At 36.5% G+C, this 23,009-nt stretch overlaps 1 protein-coding gene across 5 annotated transcripts in view; it reads right to left on the bottom strand.

Moving 5' to 3' along the window:
- The window catches only part of MIOS (meiosis regulator for oocyte development), a 36,582-nt gene extending 14,763 nt beyond the window's left edge, over window positions 1-21,819 (bottom strand). For 2 of the 5 annotated variants that reach the window (XR_013442772.1, XM_036064457.2), the window contains exons 1-7: window positions 21,613-21,819; window positions 20,548-20,644; window positions 14,334-15,675; window positions 13,906-14,004; window positions 5,952-6,206; window positions 3,570-3,739; window positions 794-859 (exon numbers count right to left, since the gene is read on the bottom strand). Coding sequence is in view for 4 of the 5 variants with exons in the window: in XM_036064457.2 (XP_035920350.1) it covers window positions 794-859; window positions 3,570-3,739; window positions 5,952-6,206; window positions 13,906-14,004; window positions 14,334-15,627 (1,884 nt within the window). In the remaining variant the exon portion in view is untranslated. The other 3 variants (XM_036064465.2, XM_036064479.2, XM_036064472.2) reach the window with 3 other exon arrangements.
- Between the last annotated feature and the right edge of the window lie 1,190 nt (window positions 21,820-23,009).

Here is a 23,009-nt window from a genome sequence, read left to right as displayed (position 1 = left end):
TCTGTTTCACTATATACTTTGTACTTCAAAACTTGTACTTTAGAAGTTTTATTTTTATGGAAAACATTTAAAAACAAAGCCCTTGCAAAAATTTAGATGTGATCTCTTAAGAAGTCTGTATCTATCATAAATTACAATGCGGCATCCGTGATTATTTAAAATATTTTTTAAAAGGCACTTATTATGTTTTAATAATTATTCTATAAAAGAAGTATAGAGGGTTAACTATTTAAATTTAAAGAGAATTGTCCCTCAGTATTCTGCAAAGTTCTTGCTGTAACAGAATCATAGAATCTGAGTTGAAACGGAACTTGAAGATTATCAAAAATAATCATTTCTTGGTAAGGTCTCTGACTTCATCCCACCCCAACCTCTAGCCAAGATTCCTCTATGTTCCCCCAGGACTTCCTCATTATTATAGCACTTAGCACCTTGTATTACTGGTTGTTTATGGGCATTTCTTTCTCATTATATACACAGAATATGCATTCAATACTTTTATTGTATTAAGAAATGAAGGAATTCTTTTATAGCACCCCAAAGGGGTGAGCTCAATGTCTTTAACTGTAAACCAAAAGCAAAATAAACTAAAATATTAAGTCAGGATTCTTAAACAATTTTGGTTATGATACACATGTCTACAGTATCTTGATCTAACAAATTATTACTTTACTTTTTTAGAATAATTTATATATAAATGTTACAGATACATATTTGTACATAAAGATTAGTTTCTTAATCCAATAAGAGGAAATATTAATCACTTCAAATACAGAATTAAATTAGTTTTTACCTGACTATCACTAAGGAATTTACAAGCAAAAGCCACTCTGTCACGTACGGCAACTTTGTTTTCATACTGAAAAGAAGAGCAAGAAGTTACTTGTAGGTGCTATGAGTTTTAAATTTTTGCAGACTATTTTACATACTTAATATGTAATTTTATTTTCAAAAGTATTAGTAAGTTATTGTGTGTATACTGGCAGAGCCACTGACTGCCTAAGATGCCTTTCTTAATGTCTCCCTCTAGAAAGCCAGTGCTGTTACTGTTCTTGCAAAGTAAAAATTCACATCTTAAATACTGACCAATTAAGTTTAAAAATATTCCAGTTCAGTCTTATATAACTGCAACATAAAATATAAGCAGTGATGTATGGTTCAAGAGATTTAGATGGCATGTAATCCTTCCATCATAAAAATTAATTTTGGGGAAACTGAGAAAATCTTTCCTGGGATGCTAAGTTAATCAACAAATCTAGGAAATCTGTGAATTATCAGTGACTATACCAGTGTGAATATACCAATACAGAATCTGGAAAGACTATCAACACATGTCTCTACATAGAAAATGGTAAGTTTTAAAATATACCCTTATAAATAAAGACACTTCTGTGGCCATAGTAAAATACAGTTATAAAGGTGGTTTGTGACAAATTTTTCAGGGGTATTGTGATATTTAAATTTTTGTATACCTGTCAATATTGTAAAACACTATTTTGAATTTCTATAAATGTAGAAAGGTAATTAATTTTGTGATAATAAACAGTCTAAAGGTGGAAAAAATGCCCTATTTCCATTGAAGTCATTCTATGAAATATAGTTTTCCTGCTTTAAACATAAGATCACTTCAGTTGGTACCTATCTTAGCATGTTTTCTCAATTATAAAATATGGTTCTGCCCTTAAGAGGGAACATGTTTGGTACAAACTAGATTTAACTCTTTAGATTCAGGCGAAGGTGTTACAATTTTGATGGGGAAAGTGTTACATTATATTATATTATATTATATTATATTATATTATATTATTATATTGTCCCATTTTACAGCTCAGAAAACTAAAATCCAAAAAAGTTAACTGGCCAGCTGAAGTAACTAAGCTGGAGCAAGGACTCAGACCTTCATCTTTTGATTTCCCAATTCGGTACTTTTCATTAGATTACTACAACGCAACAATTTTTAATACAAGGATATGTTAATTATAATTATTTACATAAAGTATAATTAGGTACACTCTCAAGGGAGTTTGGAAATATGAACTTCCTATTCAAGGTAAGATATACCCTACCTAATAACCCAAATTTAGGTATAAGAAAATGAGGGTATTTATAATAGGTCATTTAATTTAAAATACAGAAATTTAATATTTAAAGAACACTTCTCTATCAATTTAAAATTTGAACAATCCACTTCTTTTTCTAGTCTTCACCATACTTTACTACTTCCTGAAAGTATTATTTTTATTTCTTCACAATCCAACACTTAAAGTATTCCATTTAACAAAAAAGAGTAATAGTAGTAAAAACAAACAAAAACCCCCAATATACTCTTGGATATTAATTTGAAGTGGTTAGAAAAGTTCAACAGTTCATTTATTAAAAGTAATGGACAAAATATATAAACTAAGGAATCATCAAAATGGACACTAACAACATTAAAATTTTCATTAAGATATCTCAATAAAATACGTTTTTAAAATTCTTAGGGACTGACAAATCAATTACTCAAGCAATGTGTCTTTTATATGAAGTGCCATAATGGCAAACACAGAAATAAATTTCATGTTAGAAAGCTCTTCTCAGTGGTAGAAAGAAGTCCAACAATACAAAGAAAGTTGTAGTACTAATGTGAAGCTTAAAACCCAATAACTGAAACTTACAAACATATCTCATTTCATTCATTCTTTCTTTCCCCACTTGTGATAAAGAACCTATTTGGTGATGTGGTTATAGGTGGTTAAAGCAGGAGAGAAAAAGCAATGAAAGACCAAATAATGAAAAAATGGAATAGTTCACTGTAAGTAGTGTGATCACATATCTTCCAAACTGGTACATACATGTCTGAAAATGCAAATACTAACTTGGACAAGATATACAGTCATTCTGATCATAATTGATCATGTGCTTACTTAACTAAAATAAAAAATATGGACTTTTAAAAAATTACAGTTCAATATAAAACTTATGTTTATAAAAAAATTCTAGAAATTACCAACTTATCTTTAATGATAGAAATCAAATTAGTGATTGCCTGAGGATGATGGGGGATTGGAGAGATAAAATGAATATTAAATGTCTAGAGGGAGATCTTACAAAGGGGCACGAGAACACTTTTGGGGGAAATAGATATGTTTATTATTTTGATTATGGTTATGGTTTAGTGGGTGTATACACATGAAAAAGCCTCAAATTGTACACTTAACATATGTGTAAGTAATTGTGTGTCAATTATACCTCAGTAAAACTTTTAAACCAGATTTAAAAAAAAAAACTTATGTTTATATATAGTTGTAGAATTCTAGAGCTGCTCTTAAGCTAAAGGATAAATCCTATGCCCTCTATGTCTGTAATTATATTGTTAAAACTATTAAAAAAAATCAAGCTTATTATGAGTTAACTAACTGTAAAATGACATTCAAGAAGAGCTGCTCAAAAATATTTAAGATACTTTAAGTAATACAAAATACAGCAAAAAATAACAATATTTTATGCAATGGACATTTGAAAATTTTAACAAGGTAGATAAAAAATCCTAACTTAAAAGGAGTCTTCTCAAACAGAAATTAGCTTACCAATACTCCATCATAAGATCCTGTCTCACTTGTCAGAAATGCAAACATGACACACAGATATGGGTTATTTAATTGTAGTCGTAGAGTGCTGCACATTTCTCTCCAAAGGGAGTTTTTCTCATCCGTATATCCTGATAAAGCCATTGCTACCACATTGAGATTCAGATCACCTGCACATTAAAAACAGTCAGCTAATCAAAGTGAGCAAAAGCTTAATACCTCCTCTTCCAGTTCTTAAACCATAAACAAAGATCAGAGGGTGATGTTTACCTACAGAAATATAAGCCCACTAGAATTAAGGGTTTTGATCCAGATTGGAAAATTTGGCAAGGACCACAAGCAAAAATGTCCATTCTTATTTATAAAACTTTTGCCCATATTGCTAACCCTGTGCAAGACAAGCACATCTTTAAATTTTCAAGTTCTCAAAAAAAAAAAAAAAAAAAAGAATAAATTTTCAAGTTCTCATTCCAGGCAGTTCCTATACAGTGTTTCTGTTTAGGGCCTAAATGAAGAGAAGTGAAGCCATACTACCAGAATCATTGTCAGCCTTATCAAGTTCATTTATGTTGACATATTTCAAAGCACTGACAGTAAATATTACTGTACCTCGGTACTATAATTTTCAAAACTACTTTGTTTTCCTATTCCTAAGTATATAATGCTCATAAGTGTATGTTCTGAAAACCAGTATTTCAGCATTCTTATAATAGTTTAAGACTTTTAATTTTTCTAGGACAAAATTAACTATCAGCATTACCATAGCATTGTATGTGGACACATTTGCAACAAAGTATTTGTTATCAATAGTCTTTTAAATATTAGTTCTTAGCAGTTTATATAGTCACTGATAAGCTGCTAACCTGGCAGTCAGCCCTATGGACTGGCTAGCCTTCTAACGTAAGTTCACCTTTAAGAAAAAACTAAATACACTCTTAACTTTTAAGTATTTTGTACATTTATTATAGCAGTTTTCTTATTCTGTTCCTGGATCCTAATCATTTTCTTTCTTTTCCAAATAAAACAGCATTTCCCACTTATGTTATTAAATGGCCTTGTTCTTCATTTCTATAAACACTTTCCCCAAGTTGCTTTGTTTGCTTCCTCTGCCTAGTCTATTAAATTGGATATAAAGTCTTTTAAGATTAACAACAACCACCACAACAAAGGAATATCTTCCTAAATCCTGCTCAAAACAGTTTATTTCCAACTGGAGGGAACATCTGACTCAGTGAAATCTTTTCTTTAGTCCTTAAAGTTATTGAAATCACTGGAAAAATACTTTTCCCCTACTGATAGTATAGGTATTCAAATCTAACACCAAATTTTCCAGGTATACATGACAGGAAAGTATCATGCTCCTAGGTCGTAGCAAAATTATAATTAGAAATGGCTTTAAATATCAAATTTTTTCATTGCCACCTTATCTTCTATTGTACTCCCAAATGGGGAAGACTTACATTAGAGCAAAAGTGAAGGAAAGGAGGCCAATCTGGGCAAAACATTAGCTTTTTCAACTTTTTTACTGCAAGTATATACATTATAGCTAATTTCATGTTTTTCTCTATGGTACAACAGAATGGTTGTACCATAATGGTTGTAATGGTTTCAAAATGGACCAGCAGGTTAAGAATTAAGCATTCTGAATACCAGAAATAATTTGGTAGGTGTATTAAAAATCAATAGCTATATAAATACATCTTATTTTCAAGTGAAATATTCCTGATAAGAAAAAAAAACTGAATTTCTTGATTGAATTTACTTGCCTTAGTATTCTCTTGCAAAATGTCAGAGTAAAAATTTTATCACATTTCACTGTTTCTTCCTTTTAAAAAAATATTAAATAGAAAGTATGTTTAAATCACCAGACTCAAGTAGAAGCATTTTTGCAGCTCAAAGTATGATTTTTATAATACTCTATATTAGTCTAACTAAAAGTGTCATTTAGAGTTTCCTAAAAGCCAACCAATAACCATCCAAAAGATGAAGTAAAAATACTCTCAAATGTTTGCCATAAGAATGCCTGCAAACAAACGAATGCTTGCAAACTGAAGTAGTCCTAATCTTCAAGAAAATACGTTTTTTAAAAATGTGAATTGTCTTTTAAAGGAAAAGCATTAAAAATGGATGCATTTGAGCATTCACTGTAATATTATTAAAACGGTACTTAAGACACATTTTGTCTTTAGACACATTGTGTTCTTTATAGACATAAACCAAAGCATAAACAGAGGGGATGGGCTAATACTTTCATAGATACAGTTCTGTGTTCTCTTTCAAAAAAATTTACACAAATATATTGACTAAATATTTGAAAGTTATCAGCATCTTTTCTTTAAAGGCTTCTACGAACTATGCTTATCTTAGACTATAACCTAATACCTTTTTCTGAAGATGCTCCTTCATTCAGGATTTGGATTGCTCGTCGAATATCCAAGTTGAACAATGCCACAGCAGCAGCTCTCTCCCACTCCCCTTCTTGTACAAGGGAATTCAAAAATGGCCCTACATCTACATCCGTTCCTTTCTTTATCCACCCACAAAGCTGTAAAGCTAAGATTCTCTCTTCATTTAAATTCTGAATATCACTTTGCTTATCCAAACCGCTCCAATTATGTCTGCTGCTTTCCACCATTCCTAAAAGGAGAAGTATTTTTATATTAGTTGCTTTATTATTTTTTGAAATATATTTAGAAAATAAGTCCGTTTTACACAGAGATTATTTCAACATCATACTTTGGATATTTGACTTCTTAACTACAAACTCATGACAGCATAAATGTAAAATATGCTACAAACAAAACAAACTTTACATGTTAAGTTGAACAGTTCCTTGAGATATCAAAAAGAGCTACAGGAAGAACAATTAATGTTTGATAACAATAAAAGTCTGACTCACTGCTTCACAGAAGCCTCCCTGACCACCTAATCTAAGAGTGCCACTTGTTACTATCTAACGTGAAACCGTGTCCTCTCTTTCCTTTAGATCTAATGTAAGCTACCATATTTTATTAATTTTCAGACTTCTCTCTTCTCCTGCTAGAACATATGCTCCAAAAGGGCGGGCGTCTTGTTTCTATTTGAAAGGTTATCCCCAGTGCTTAAGATCCAGTACACACTCTCTCCATCTTCCATTTTCTATCTCTTTGTATGCATATATATGAAAAAATGAAATAAACATAAAAGTACTTCAAAAGTTTAAATACTAAAGCTAAAATACAATGGCAATGATTTGAAGGTTTCTTCCTCTTCACTAAGTCAGAAAACATTACATTCTCATTCTCTTTTCATAAGGAATCTAAATAATTCATCAGCATTAGATTGTAATCAACGCAGATGAACCTAATAATGGTACTAAATTAAGGTAAAACAAATAAAGATGAAACTTGACTCTTAATTGCAACTCAAATTCTTAAATGTTCTACAAAGTTTTACCATCAAAATTGTCATTGTAGAATTATGTGTTGTTATTTTAACAAAAAGGATTTTCAGAATAAACTAAATTATGAATTAGGCAGCAAGAATGTCCAACATTACAAACATCTTTTATTACAAGTAACTTACAGTAATTCTATGTTTATCTACTCATATATACTACAGTAATTATACCTTTGTAAATAACTAGATCAACAATAAATAGGTTTTAAGAAATAATTCAACTTATCTGTGGTAGGCAGAATTGTAAAATGGGCTCCATGATTCTTGCCCCCTAGTAACCACACCCTTGCATAATCCCCTTCCCTTGAGTACAGGTGAAATCTGTGACTTGCTTCTAAATAACACAAGATAGTACAAGTGAAAGCATTTTGCAGATGTAATTAAGGTTGTTACTCCATTGACTGACTTAATCAAAGGGAAATTATACTGTGTGGGCCTGACGTAACCACGTGACACCTTTAAAAGAGTCTGGAGGAAATGAGAGAGATTCTCCAGCTGGACTGGAAGTAAAAGCTGCTTTGTTGTGAGAACGCTGTGTGGCAAGAAAGCGTGGGCACCTTCTAGGAGCTGAGGGCAGCCCCTGGTGACAGCCAGCAAGGATACTTCTGTCCTACAATTCAAAGAATCAATTCTGTCAACAACCACATGAGCTGGGAAGAGTACTCCAACCTCCAGAAACTTGACCAACATCTTCATTTTAGCCTTGTGAGACCCTGAGCAGAGGACCCTGTGAAGGTATGCCAAGACTACAGCCCATGGAAATGATGAGATAATAAGTGTATAATATAAAAACTAATATACTGTCCAAAGTTGACTTTAACTATACTCATCTGATCAAGGCAATAAAGAAATGAACACAAGCAAAATTGAGAAAATATTAAAAAATGAATCAGGGGGTGCCTCGGTAAGTTAAGCTCAGTCAGTTAAGCATCTGACTCTTGATTTCGGCTCAGGTCATGATCTCAGGGTCTGAGATCAAGCCCGGCACTGGGCTCATGCTCACCATGGAGTCCACTTGAGCTTCTCTTTCTCCCTCTGCCCCCCCCCCAACGTGCATGCTCTCTCTCTCTCTCTTCCTCTCTAAATAAATAAAATCTTTAAAAAAACCCAATTGTGGGCGCCTGGGTGGCTCAGTTGGTTAAGCGACTGCCTTCGGCTCAGGTCATGGTCCTGGAGTCCCGGGATCGAGTCCCACATCAGGCTCCCTGCTCGGCGGGGAGTCTGCTTCTCCCTCTGACCCTCCCCCCCCTCATGCTCTCTCTCTCTCTCTCAAATAAATAAATAAAATCTTTAAAAAAAAAAATAAAAATAAAAATAAAAAAAAAATAAAAAAACCCAATTGAATCAGTTGTCATTTACAAATCAAACATATACATATATAAGTAATGCAAAACATTATTTCTTAAAGTCCATTTAGTCTAAATACATAGGTAGAGTAAAATTAGTACATAGCCGAAGTCTAAACTCGCCAAACCTAATTCACACTTTTAAATAACTTATTTCATTATATGATGTTAGGCTGTGGCAAAAGCCTACAATATTATTCATGTTAGGACATATTTTAAGCTATATATCACTGCTTTATGGAAACGTTTCAAGATGAGTTATTTGTAAAATTCTGGAAATTTAATAAACAGTTAAATAATTACACTTGAAAGTACTTATTTTTAACCTTACTGTTGGAAACTGTTGCCATTTAGCTCAAGGGGTCAGGAAGAGACTTCTGAAAAGTTTTCTTTCCTTAAGAGAACCACGTGCCCATTGAAAAGAAGAAGCATGCTGCTCTCTTTGCAACCATGAGGAAAGTTAGTCAAGACAAAATCACTTTTAGCTTATGAAAGTGAAATTTTAAGAACTATTAGAAAATTTTAAATAATGATTAAGTTAAAACATGTATGTTAAAAATTAAATACTTTTCTGAATAACAAATTTAAATTTAGATAGAATGGAGGTACTACATTTCAAGTAGAACAAGCTGTCAATGTACCATAAGGTATTTATTTTCGTATCTCCCCTATAAATTCTGGATTCAATGCTGAGGATATTAAATGGTAAAAATATCAATTTTAAACAGTTGAACAAAAAGCAGCATTTTTTCAAACAAATCCTCATAGCTTAGTAAGATTCCAGTTTCTTAGAGTTTTTATTTTACAGAAAGTGTGTCATGGAATAAAGATCAATACATATGACTCCAAAGAGTTCATTACTAAGAGGTGGAAAAATATCCTCTAAGTCAAATGCCTGGATATTGTGTCATGTATTTTGGTTGTCTAGAGGTCTTCTTATGGCTTGATAACTGTGTGACAGGTTAATTAGGGTTATCAAATAAGCAATACGATATTATGCATTTCTAAGTGTATAGTCATTATTTTTAACAATGTAGGAATTTTAAAATATACAACTTTATCTCTAAAAAAGAATTAAAATCTATTTACGCATGTTATGCAATACTAAAGTGACAAAACTGTATCCCCTAAATTTGAGATTGCACTATATATAAATAATAGAATCGGCATTTTATTGATGGGTGCGAGAGAAACAAGTTTACTTAGACATTAAAAAACATTTTTTAAAAACTGGTTTCAAATACTACACCAAGCAATCAGACACTATGCTATTTGTAGATATTAATTTGTTGCATTTTTACATCTATATAACAAAGCAGTAAAATTATCCAGTGTTTATAAGAACATTTTGTTGTTAAAAACATTAAGTCCTATCTATTCTGTCCATTAAAGTAATTCTGAAGAGACAAGGTCTCTAGATCAGAATTTACCCCTCAAGTATAAAAAATATTTTCATCATATTGGATGGAAGGCTGACCAACATTTATTATGCAATTTTCTGCCATCCTACAAGGAAAGAACTATAATTATTAACAACATTATGAACACTTCTCCACAAGACTATACTAAACATTCTCTTAGAACATGCATTCTCATCCTGGTTGACTTCAACACTTGGTCCACCCAATAAACTAGTCTCTCTGTTCCTTTGCTTCCTTATCTCCAGTGGTTCACACCTCCAAGACTTCACCCACTCCTTTCATAGGCATACTCCAAATTGTTCCTCCTTCATAAGAACCACTTTCTTACCACAACCTCATAGCCTTCCAGAAATCTCACTTCTAAATTTTTCAACCTCACAATCTCTTGGTCCCTCATATTTTTATCAGTCTTCTGTCATTTCCCTCCCAAAGATCAACAAATGAATTATTCTCTTGCCAATACCCTAATTCTCTCAGCCCACTGTCCTTTATTTTATGTTCTGGTAAAACAGCATTGCCCTACAATCCTCCCATGTTTCTCAAGACAACTCTGGCTCCTCTTCTCAGTGTCTTCTCTCTACAGCCTACCTGCTCCTTCTCAATAAGCAAACCCACTACATTGAGAAAAGAGGAGCCATCAGGGGAAAGCTCCTCAGCCTCCAGTCACTGAACCTTATACAACCTGCATACCTTTCCCCTTCCCCTCTGGCTGGTATGGAGAAAGTATACATCCTCCTATTTAATGCTAGTCTTTTTTTTTTTTTTTTTTTAGTTTTTGATGTAGTGTTCCATGATTCATTGTTTGCGTATAACACCCAGTGCTCCATGCAGAACGTGCCCTCTTTAATACCCATCACCAGGCTAACCCATCCCCCCACCCCCCTCCCCTCTAGAACCCTCATTTTGTTTCTCAGAGTCCATCGTCTCTCATGGTTCGTCTCCCCCTCCAATTTCCCCCCCTTCATTCTTCCCCTCCTGCTATCTTTTTTTTTTTTTTAACATATAACGTATTATTTGTTTCAGAGGTACAGGTTAATGCTAATCTTTTCACCTGTGCTCAGGATCCCACTCTGTCATATTCCTAGGAATTTTGCTCTTCACTACTCCCTTTTCTCTGCATCTTCAACCTCTTTGTATGGGCTTCCTCACATCAGCCATTTAGGCTTGCTTAAATCAATCCCATGTTAAAAACAAAAACAAAGCAACACAAAAACCCTCCTATGACTCCAGATTCACTTGCTGCTTTTACTATATATTCTTTGTCCTCCTTCATTTAGTCAAATTTCTTGGAAGAATTATTTAAAATGGATGGCTACTTCTTCAACCTCCTCTGAACTTCTTGCCTACGGCACATCTCCACCTAGCTTTCTCAAATTCAACTTTCTCCAAAACAAACTTTTTTTCTTCTCAAATGCACTCTTCCTATGTTAATCCTATGTAATTAACTGATACTGGTATTAACCCAGTTTCCTAAGCTATATATATGTGTGCTATCTTTCACTTTTCCTTCCCCTCCATCTCCTTTATTCAATCATTAAATTTCGTCTCACTCTAATTTATCCACATTTCTCTAGCTCCTCTGCCACTGGTAGGAACACCCTCATGTCTTGCCTAATTACTGTGGCTTTTATTTTTAAAATAGTTTATTCATTTGAGAGAGAGAGAGAGAGAGCGCGCATGAGCAGGGGGGAGGGGCAAAGGGAGGGAGAAGCAGACTCACCGCTGAGCGAGGAGCCTGACTAGGGGGCTTGATTCCAGGACCCTGAGATTACCACCTGAGCCGAAGGCAGACACTTAACTGACTGAGCCACCCAGGTGCCCCTAATTACTGTGACTTTTATCTGAGGTCCCTGTTTGATCCTCTCCAATTCATTCCACACATAGCAACAGCTCTAAAACACAAATCAAATTCTGTCAAGACTTCAAAATCTTTCCTTGGTTTCCCTTTGTTATAGGATGATAAATCTCCTTAAATTTTTACCATGATTTCTAAGTCCTGAGTTACTTACCCCACTGCTTACCTTTCTAGTCTCCGTTCTTTCCTCATTTCCTCTCTCACACTGTTCCAGCAATACTGAAATGTGCTATGCTCCCTTCTCCTCTGGGTTAATTGCATATGCTGCTCCCTGTCTGGACCTTCCTTGTCTTTGTTTTTACCTCCTCCATGGAACCCTTTCTAACCCTTACACCCACATCAGGATTCTTCTATACATAACTGTTTGTTCTTCCTCATGGTAAATTGCCTAGTTACTTGTCCATATTCTGAACTAGAATGTAAACTTCTCAAGAACATGGGTAATATCTACCTTGTTCAGTGTCTATGGGGGGAGAGACTTAGATTGTTGACAGTTATATCTTACTATTCCAAGGACAATTCTTAGCATATAATAAGCAAATAATAAATATTTGCTGAATAAATTTACCTCATACTATAATTGTAAGAATTAAATAATGTAACATGGGGAAAGCAATTAGCATGATGTCTAATTCACAGCAAGCACTCAGTATATAATATTTATCACCAAAGTTAAAATTTCACTGTGTGCTCTAATACAGTGAGCAAGATGGCCCAATGACTTGACTATGTGTTGAATCATGAGATACTATTAAAGAAAGAAGTATGGCCAGATAAAAAATTGAATTCCACATGTGCCACCTTTGACAGTTATTTCTCTACTTTTCACTTTGGGGCTGTAGAAACAAAAATATCTAAACCAAAACAAAAAAAAAGCTGAAAGTCTAGCAATGAGGAAATCTTTCCAATGTAGTTTTTTAATTTGGGTAAAGACTACTCTTAATTCAAGACATTCAGTTTCTCTCTACTGCAGCAGAAATATATTCTATTTTTCCTCTTGCTTTTCCTCAGAGGCAGTTTGTAGGTTTTCCCCTAAAATATATCAAAATACAACAAAAACAATAATAAACCTCAGAATAACTGAGAATGCTATGAGGCCTGACCTACTATATAGCAAAAATATTAAAAATTCTATAAACTCGGTGTTTAAATCTTTGCAGTAGTGGTTCTAAAGTCATGAGCAGGCTCATTTACAGGGATATTACAGTATATCTGCCCTTTTACTTATATTAATAAAAATGGAAGTTTCTAATTGGACCCATGTATTTTATTTATAATAAATTTATTTATAATAAAAGTTACTTTTTTGGTGGAGAGCTAGTGAGAAAATACCAAAATGAAATCTATCAAATAGTGTCTACTGCATCTTCAGCAATGTGGGACAAAGCAATGTGAAAGTCCTTTAAATTTTTTTAAATAACAGTTTAAGTGAAATGCTTAACCTATTCTTATTAAAATTAGTATTTTTTGTATTTTGTATTATTTGTATAGTATTTATGAAAATCCTATTAAAGACCAATTACTTGAACTGCCACTCTTTGACTAAATAATATAAACTACTTTTCTAGCAGCTTGACTTGGGCCCAAATTTGATTGCTATCAAAAGCTAGATACTGAATCCTAGGTTGGGTAAAGCATTATAATATAATGCACAATTCCATTCCAATAAAAAACAATAAGAATAACTGTTCAGTGAAAAACTAAGTTTGGCTCTTTTGTCATCTTTATTCTCAAACAGTTGATCAATTTCAACCCTGCATTAACTCATATATTCATTGAATCATCAAGGACTCTTTCAGGTAAGGCTCCTTCAGGTAAGGCCATACTTCATGACATAGTTACCCAGAGCTTGCCATTAAACAGCTAAGTGAAAGCATTTGGGCAGCACAATAAAGAGATCTCCTTCAATTAGGTCTTTTTATTTAGTTTTTATAAAAGCAAAATACTGTGGTAACATCCAAACAAACAACCAGGATCCTATAAATCATCTAATGTAAAACCTCTCAAAGTGGGTCTTCAAAAAAAATAACACTGAATAAATGAATAGATTAGAAAGACTGTATCACTTCAATGAATCAAGACTCCCCCGGAAAAAGAATTCTGGATATAAAATATGCACTTAACTCAACAATTCACTAAAATATCTAACGAGAAACCCCCCAAAACAATAAAGAAAAAAATGTATGCACATTATTCTGAACTCAATGATGGGGATAAAAAGGGAAAAATAACAGTATAAAAATTATACTTTAGAAAATAAAATAGAATTTTCTTACCCAAAGATGATTTTACAATTGATTTAATTCCTGCATAAACCAATGATCCTTTGTTTCCTGGAGACTTCTGATCCATATCTTCTGTATACTGCTTCATAAGTATTTAAATGCATAGGAAATACTAATGATGCATAATAACATATTTCAAAGCTAAATTTATTTTGATTTGGAGCCAATTCATAATAGCTGTCAGCCAAAGTAAGATGGTCCTACTTTATTGCAGAGATAAACTTTTCCTTCTACACAATCTGTAAAGCAGTATTTCAAGTTCAACGGTTTTAAATAATTTTTACTTTGTAATTTTAGCATTATGTAACTTGTATTTGCATATAAAACATTCAGAATAAAATTTACAAACTGATCTTTCAGCAAATTTTAAGAACATTTCTACCTGATTCATCTCATGAAATTCATAATGAAAAGGATATAGTGCAGGGTATACCAGAGTGACTTGAGCTGTGGGTCTTCATTTCCAGCTAAAATATGATTTCTCCACACCTGTTCTGTATCGAGTCCGTACCTGGATAAAGCCCGAAGGCGCATCTTCGTTGCTATATCTTTTTCTAAAGAATTATCATTTTCTTCTTCTGCACATTCATACAAATGACGACCACAAGCCCACATTAAAGATGTAATTGGGCTCCAGGCAAGAGATATCCTTTCAAAAACAGTGAAGTCAGACATTGTTCGGTTGGGAGTTACAACTATCATTCGATTTTGACTGGTTGGATGCCAAGCAAAGGAAGCAATGTAATTGTCACAAGGTTGCACACTTCTTTCAATTATTGTGGGTTCAGTTTCATCTCCAATGGGAGTGGGTGTGTGCTGCATATCATATAATCTAATAATGTTACTATCCCTTGTCAAAGTGGCAAGCAGACCAGTCCTAGTTGGACACCATGCTACTTTTGTTAAGGGCTTTGGTTGCTCAGTCAAAGTCAAAACTGGCTTCTCAAATTTCCTTAGATCCCATATTGCAACCTGACCTTCATAGAAGGAAGCAACACGATCATGGAAGTAGGGGTCTACTGTCACACCCTGAACAGCTTTTGTATTTACAAACATCTTTTGGCTTGTATTCCGAAGATCAAATATTGCTAAGTTACGATGCATACCAGCAAGGAGAAGTTTCTGGTCTCGTGGAAGCCAACAAAGAGAGAGACAAGCATCATTTTGTCCTAATTCATAAAGAGGTTTTGTTACTAATAATGTTGTTTCATTTTCACCTGCTGAAAGTCTCACTTTCTCCATGGGAACTATATCAGGAGTATATTTGCTGCAAATATCCCAAATCAGCACCGAAAAATCAGCTCTATGTTTATCTAGCCCAGCAGCAAGCCAGTTACTATCCAATGGATTCCACGCAAGGGTATTACATTGTCGTGCATGTTTTGGAACAAATTCTTTTCCTATCAAATCTTTGAATTTTGAGTTATGATCTTGACCAAGACTTGTAAGTACAACTCGACCATTTGCTTGTCCAACTGCTAGGAGACATTCAGGATCATAATTGAGATACCAGGCAACACATTTCATATATGGTGTATCTGAATTTATTGATAGTAACGTAGCCGCAGAGTCTTCAGATAGACGTAAAGATCCAGCTTTGAGTTCTGAATTCACAGTAGATTCCACATGATAAAGGCTCAGTTCAGAGTCACATACAACAAATCTATCAACTTGGTGTGGTGCCCACAATATATCAGGTTTGGTACCGCTCATGTTTATTGATGTCCTCAAAGAGTCCAGTTAGGTCCATTCACTGAAAATCTGTTTAAAAATAAAAAGTTTTAAAATCTTAACAGAATACAATTCTAAGATGAATAAACTATTCGGAAAGTCAGGAAATTCTCTATACGAGTACTCTGTCTTTCAATATATTTATTCTAACTGCTATGAATTCATGACAATATTTATTGATTAAAAAGGGAAAAAGAACTTCCCCCAATAAGATGAGGTGCTAAGATTCTGAGAACTACATTTTGGCCTTATTTCCCACGATCAATTATTTTAATTGCACTGTTACTAGTAACTTCATTAACCTCAGGGTTAACAGAACTTCAGTATGGTGAGCAAATTAATAAGCATCATTTCTTTGAAGGGGATAAAACTTTAAAAGGTTATGAATCATGTTCTTTAGCAACAGTTTACAGCAGCACTATTCAACAGAATTTTTTTTTTTTTTAAGATTTTATTTATTTATTTGACAGAGAGAGACACAGCGAGAGAAGGAACACAAGCAGGGGGAGTGGGAGAGGGAGAAGCAGGCTTCCCGCTGAGCAGGGAGCCCGATGCGGGGCTCGATCCCAGGACCCTGGGATCATGACCTGAGCTGAAGGCAGACACTTAACGACTGAGCCACCCAGGTGCCCCTCAACAGAATTTTCTGCAGTGATAGAAATGTTTTCTAGCTGTACTGTCCAATAGGGTAGCTACTAGCCACATGTGGCTAACCAAGCACAAGAAATGTGACTAATACAAATTTTAAATCTTATTTACTTTTCATTTATTTTTAATATAAATAGCCACATGTGGCCACCATAACAGACAATGAAGATTTAAAGTACAATGCCACTATTAAGACAGAGGTCTCTTCCTCAAGTTTCAACAGTAAGAAGCAACCCTATATGGCAGAATTAACAGTAGCATGTATTGAATAGAGTTAACTTCTATTCCTAGCTCTGACATATATTACCTACACACCACAGAAGGGCCTTTGTGATTAGGGGTCCTTTTGTTGTCTCATCTATATAGCAAAAGAGTTGGTTTAGATTAGTGTTTCCCAAATTCATTCATCTACCACCTACTTTTATTCAATATTTTTATTTAAAGGGACTATTTTTAAAATAAGAATCGATTTTAACCTCAACCTGAAGTCCATGAATCATAGGTATGGTATACTAAATATTTTTTTCTAAGACACATTAAAATAAATGAGTAACTATTAAAATGCTTAATATTTTTTTTTAAAGGTTTTATTTATTTATTTGAGAGAGAGAGAGAACATGAGTGGTGGGCATGGGTAGAGGGAGAGGCAGAAGCAGGCTCCCCACTGAGCAGGGAGCCCGATGCAGGGCTCGATCCCAGGACCCTGGGATCATGACCTGAGCCGAAGGCAGACACTTACAAGTGACTGAGCCATCCAAGCACCCCTAAAATGCTCGATATGTTAACTATATTCGAATTTTTAAAAAATGCTTGATTATGTTTTACCTAAAATCATCCTGTTTATGACCAGTGGTACACACACTGCATTTGGGAAGCGAATTAAGTGATCATTAAAGGCTCTTCCAGTTTTCAATTCTATAAACTTTGATTAATGTTGACATGGAATTTTGAAAAGATGATAGTCATTTAAACACAAACTAAAAATAGCTATGTTAAAAGTGGTATTTTAGGGGTGCCTGGGTGGCTCAGTTGGTTAAAGTGACTGATTCTTGGTTTTGGCTCAGGCCATGATTTCATGGGTCATGAGATCAAGCCCCCCTTCAAGCTCCACGCTCAGGGGGGATGTCTGCTTGAAGATTCTCTCCCTCTGCCCCTCACCATACTTGCACATGTGCCCATGCACACACTCTTTCTCAAGTAAATACATCTTTAAAAAAATTAAAAGAAATGGTATTTTAAAAGCAAAAGTTACTTAACAAAAATTTAAATGTTTCTAACCAGTTCTGGCTAGAGGTTATAGTCTGGATTAAAAAAGGACAAAGACATTTAGTATCTTCATGGCAATTAGAATCTGTACAGCCATGTTGTCAGTTATTAAAAGGTGAAGCTATGGATTCATTCATCCCCTGATCCCCTGTACCAGGTGTAGAGCCACGCTCAGACTCCTAATACAGATACACTAAATAAACTCAGCTCAAACATACTTCCTTTACTTTTTGATCTTGTAAAACTTTCAGTCAGGAATTATCAGTCCAGAATTCAATATACTCATACAATTTAGATGACTGGGAAAAACTTCTAAGAATTCTTATACTGGTTTATTTCCTTCCTTAAGAGGTCTGATGCTCAAGATCAATCATTTCAATTATATTTTTACTAGACCCTCAGTTTCTTCATTTTTTTTTGCCACTTTCAGTTTGTCTTCCCCAAGCCTAGATCAACCCAATTATTTACTCTTCTTTCCTCCACTCAGGCTGCCAAGTCTCCACAGCTCTGCGGACTGATTCCATAAGAAATTAAGGTATGCAACATCCTTGGCCTATGGTGTTGATTCAGCAATTCTTTTACTCATTTGTATACTCAGGCCTATGAAATTCATCTTTATGTAATATCACAGGGACCTTTCTAAAACGCAAACTTAGCCAGGTTATACAATCCCTACTTAAAACCTCTAATGGTTTGCAACTGCTCTTAGTATAGAGTTCCAAATATTCAATATAACCTATAAAATCCTAAATGCTTTGCTCTCTACCTACTGCTTTGGCATCAAGGCACACCATTTTCCTCCTTGCTATGTTCTAGCTATGCTATTCTTTTCAGTTCCTGGAATGTAATCTCCCTCTGCCCTCCATCACCACTACTTTGCAAATGGAGCATTCTTCCCTCCCTTCTAGGCCAAATTAACACATGCTTGACCATCTCTTAAACATCATGGTTGACATCAAATATCTTCTATCCCCTCCCTGGTCTGTCAGGTTACTTAGATAGTACTCTCAGCGAACAGTATTCCTTCCTTTACATCACCCTGTCTCTCCTACTAAATTATAAACACCGTAAAAGCAGGAAAAGTATCTTGTTCTCCATTTATACCTCTGATACCCAGCCTAGGGCTAGGCACTTAATAATTATTTGTTAAATGTTCCATCTGACATTTCTCACACTGCTATGTCCAAGTTTTACCAATCTCCTCATGCTTCCATGCCTTACCCTTCCTAGTAGAGACTGGCTTCAGCCAAGAGCGAAGTGCCCACTGTCATAACTGGTTCCAATATGGGCAAGAGCCCACAATGAACCACCCTAAGAGAGGATCACTCTAATACCTGTCTTTCATTTATTCTGTAAATATTTATTGAACATAGTGTGTGTACTAGAAACTGTTCTAAATGCTAAGAACATGGTAGTGAACAGAGAAAGATAAGCTCCCTGGTTCCTATAGACTAAACTGTGTCCCCCCAAAAATTCATGTTGAAGCCCTAATCCCCAGTGTGACAGTATTAGAGAAAGACCCTTTAAGGGGGTGATTATAGAGTTTAATGAGGTCATTAAGGGTAGAGTGCTAAACTGATAGAACTGGTGCCCTTATAAAAAGAGGAAGAGAGAACAGAGCTCTCTCTCCACCATGTGAGGACACAGTGAGAAGGCAGCTATCTATAAGCCAAGAAAAGAACTCTCACCAGAACCAGATCACAGTGGCACCCTGATTTTGGGCTTCCAACCTGTGAGAACTGTGAGAAAATAAATTTCTTCTATTTAAGCCACCTACTCTATGGTCTTTTGATATGGCAGCCCAAGCAGACTAATAAACTGATCTAATAAAGCCTGCATGCTAATGCTGAAGTTATGTGCAATCTTAAAGAGAATTTAAAAATTTAGGAATGAGAAGGAAGAGGCACCTCATGCAACAGGATGTAGCTAAGACAACAAAAAGAAGGAACAGATACTGTCAAGTAAGGGTTCACACTCATGTCTTCACAGACAGAGGTATCTGGAGATCTGGCCTATCTTCTTATCTTATCAAAAGATAAATGCTCAAATAATCACACTTTTAATATAGGCCTCCACCCTATAATCATATTCTTTACATGGATGATCTATAAGAAAACTTGGTGGCACATGGAAAAATCCACCATAAAAAAAAAAAGTGCTACTATAGTTTAAAAAGTCTTTGATTTGCATGACACTCAATGGAGGACTATCAGCATTTCTCCTAATGTTATTATGCATGTACAATGTTTATACTACCAGCCACAAAATCTGATTACAGTAATTCATACAGAATCACAAAACTGGAGAGAGACTGGCAAGCTCTTCTCGTTTCACATAGGAGTAAAGTGAAGACCAGATGTTTTAGTTCTTGTCCAACACCTCCCAACTCCCATCCTAGATTACTGCAGAATAAAAAATCAACTAAATCATTTGCAAGGTCCAGTGCAAAATGAAAATACAGGGCCCCCTTATTCAAAAATTATTAAGAATTTCAAGGTGGTGACACAAAGCAGTAAACCAAGTACCAGCCCTTCTAAACGATGGGCCTTATATGACTGCACAGGTTGCATAACACAAAGCTGGCCCTGAAGAGAGCGGTACATCCATAAGCACCCTTTTAAGAAATATATTTCTTTACAATCCAACACACAATACAGATGGATCTTGGCACATGAACACAGTTGACTAGGAATATGATGAAGAGCAAAGAAAATTGAAACTGGAGTCAGAGGACCTCCAACCACTCTTGGCTAGACTCTAACAAGTCTGTTAATACACCAAGACTATAAAATAAGAGAAAGAACCCACCCTACTTCCATCTCACGAAGTTGTGACAAATTGAGTTCTTCACATCACACATCTATTAGTATTACTATGATTTCCTTAAGCAGCCCTGGAAGTTAATGTTTTCAAATGTTGGAGACATTGAAAAGTGGGAGGAGAAGGGGTGAAATCTGCAATAATTACAGCTTATATTTACATCCTCACCTTCAGGTTTAACAAGAGTTCACCTCCCATCAATGGTTTCTGGGCAAAGGAAAGCCATGTTGATTCTGTATTCTTCACCAGAGTATCTTTAACAGCACTGTCCGACAGAAATACAGTGTTAGCCATAATTTAAAAGTTTCTAGTAGCCACACTGAAAAAGAGATGAAATTAAACAATATATTTTATTTAACCAGACATATCAAAAACATACCCCTTTCCACATGTAATCAATGTAAAAAATTATTGAGAATTTTTTTCTTTGGTGCCAAGTCTTACAAATTCACTGTGCATTTTACATTTAAGCACATCTCAACCCCGTGTGGCTACTGGACAGTGACGATCCATAATACTAAGTGTACAAGGTACCCAATTACCCTTTCACATCCTTTTGTTGTTGTCTTCTACTTTTCTTACTATGACAATAACAACAGTAAGGAAATTTTCACCCTCACCATCTTCAAGGAGAGGCACTTCATAAATTTCCTTTAAAAATATAGTTATACAAAAGGCCTGTAAATGCTGTCATTTGCTAAGCAATTTAGCAATGCTTGGGCACACGTGAATGGGTTTATTCATCCTCTTACGGAATTTTCATTAGTCGTACAAGCAGAAAGCACAGCTAACCCGGTGACAGGCCCTTTAGGAAGTATTTAATAGAGCACAGCTACAGCATGGCTCGTTGCTATTCCGGGTAAATCAGGAATCTGAGGGCCACTCCCACGCTCCAGACACCTGGCTGAGCTTCCCGTCCAACGCCAGGACGCGCGGTTCCGCACGAACTCGCCGCGCGTGTGGCTGCAGCGCGGACCCAGCGCCCCGGAGGAGGTCCGCCCGCAGCTCCAAGGCTCCCTGCTAGGCCCGGCCGGCCGCCCGACGCGGTTATCCCGCAGCGCGGAACACGACGCCCCCCGCCACCGCTCCGAGGAGGCCCTCGGGTCGGCCCCCGCCCAAGCCTTTTAACTGGGCTTTCCCGGGCCCCTCGCGGTGGCCCCGGCACACGCGAGCCCATGCACCGGGCCTCCGCGTTGGAATGCTTAGACGCGGCCTGAACCACAACTCACTGACCTGAGGAGGCAGCGCGGCCGCTGCACAGCCACTTCCGGCCTGGTCACCGCCCCTCCCGCCGTGGGAGTCCGCACGCGGGCAAGATGGCGGCCGCGGCCAGTAACCTGGGTCACCCGGCCGGGGCCCAAGACCCCAACACCGCGCGCCTCCGGGACGCGCGGACGCGCTCGGTCTTGGAAGGGGAGTTCCCCGCCCGTGAGCCCCGCCTTTCGGTCGTCGGGGAGTCGCTCCGCCCCGGGGCGGGGCTACTGCCCCGGAGGCCCCGCCTTCCGGCCGAGCGCCCCAGTGCACCCCCGGCGGCCCCGCCCCTGCGGCCTGCTGGAGGTATCCCGGGCACGCGCACCTGCGGGAGGTATCCCGGGCACAGCCTCTCGGAGATGCATTATCTCTAGTACTACATACATTTCAGCTCATTTGATTACTTTAAATTTCCATTAACCATTTATTGCAGGCCATCGATGCAGTAGAAACTCCAGGGTATGTGGTTCAGGATTTATTCATTCATTTGCTCATTCCACAAACACATCTTGAGTGCCTATTGTGTACCTAGCACATTGCTGGAATGCTGGGGACACTGGAGTGACAAAAAAGACGCGGTCTCGGCAGAAAACAGTGATACCTTGTTAGGGCTAATACAGTGCTCCACAGGAGGGGCGCCCCCTTAGTGTTGGGAGGTCAGGAACGCTTTCTTGTGGACCACTAGGCTGACACAAGAAGGATGAATATGGGATTAAATGGGAAAGGCAACAGCGGAGAAGGTTGGGAGAGAAGAGCCTTCTAAAGGCAGAGGAAGAGCAAGTGCGGGTTGAGTAGGGATGGCATCTCAATGGGGAAGCAGTGAAGTATGGATGGATGAGCAGAGGAAGTGGGGAGAAATTAAGATGCTGTATCAGAAAGGCATTTGGAAACGAGGTTAGTGAGTTTGGGTGGACTTTTCCCTACAGGCAATGGCGCAGTCACGGAAGATTTTTAACTAGGCAAGTGGTGTGATCAGTTTTGCAGGGAGAAAAGGGAAGGACGGCGTAAGCATCCCAATGAGAGATCATGGTAATCCAAACTACCAGTGGTATGGAGAGTGCGGGTGGAGAGAAGTGTGTGGGGAATATTTAGAAGATGGAATGAACAGAGCTTGATGATTGACTTAAGAGAGTGGGGGAGAAAGAGGATTCTAGGTTTCTGGTTCCCATAATTCATTCCTGCCTTTGGAGAAGTTGGAGGCCGAAGAAAGTTCTGTACAGCTGCAGGGAGATACCATAAGATTCACCACTTCAAACGCTATCTTGCCCATCTTCTCAATGGTTCAGGCCTCGGCCCCAAATTTCCAGATCAATACAAGTCTCTTCCTTGTCCGTTCTACTGTATACATAGTCTGCCCTCAGGACATGACGTTGCTTCCT

Source organism: Halichoerus grypus, chromosome 12 (assembly GCF_964656455.1).
Source record: "Halichoerus grypus chromosome 12, mHalGry1.hap1.1, whole genome shotgun sequence".
NCBI classification, from domain to species: domain Eukaryota; kingdom Metazoa; phylum Chordata; class Mammalia; order Carnivora; family Phocidae; genus Halichoerus; species Halichoerus grypus.
The sequence above is the reverse complement of the archived record's forward strand: the minus strand, read 5'-3'. Positions and strand labels throughout refer to the sequence as shown.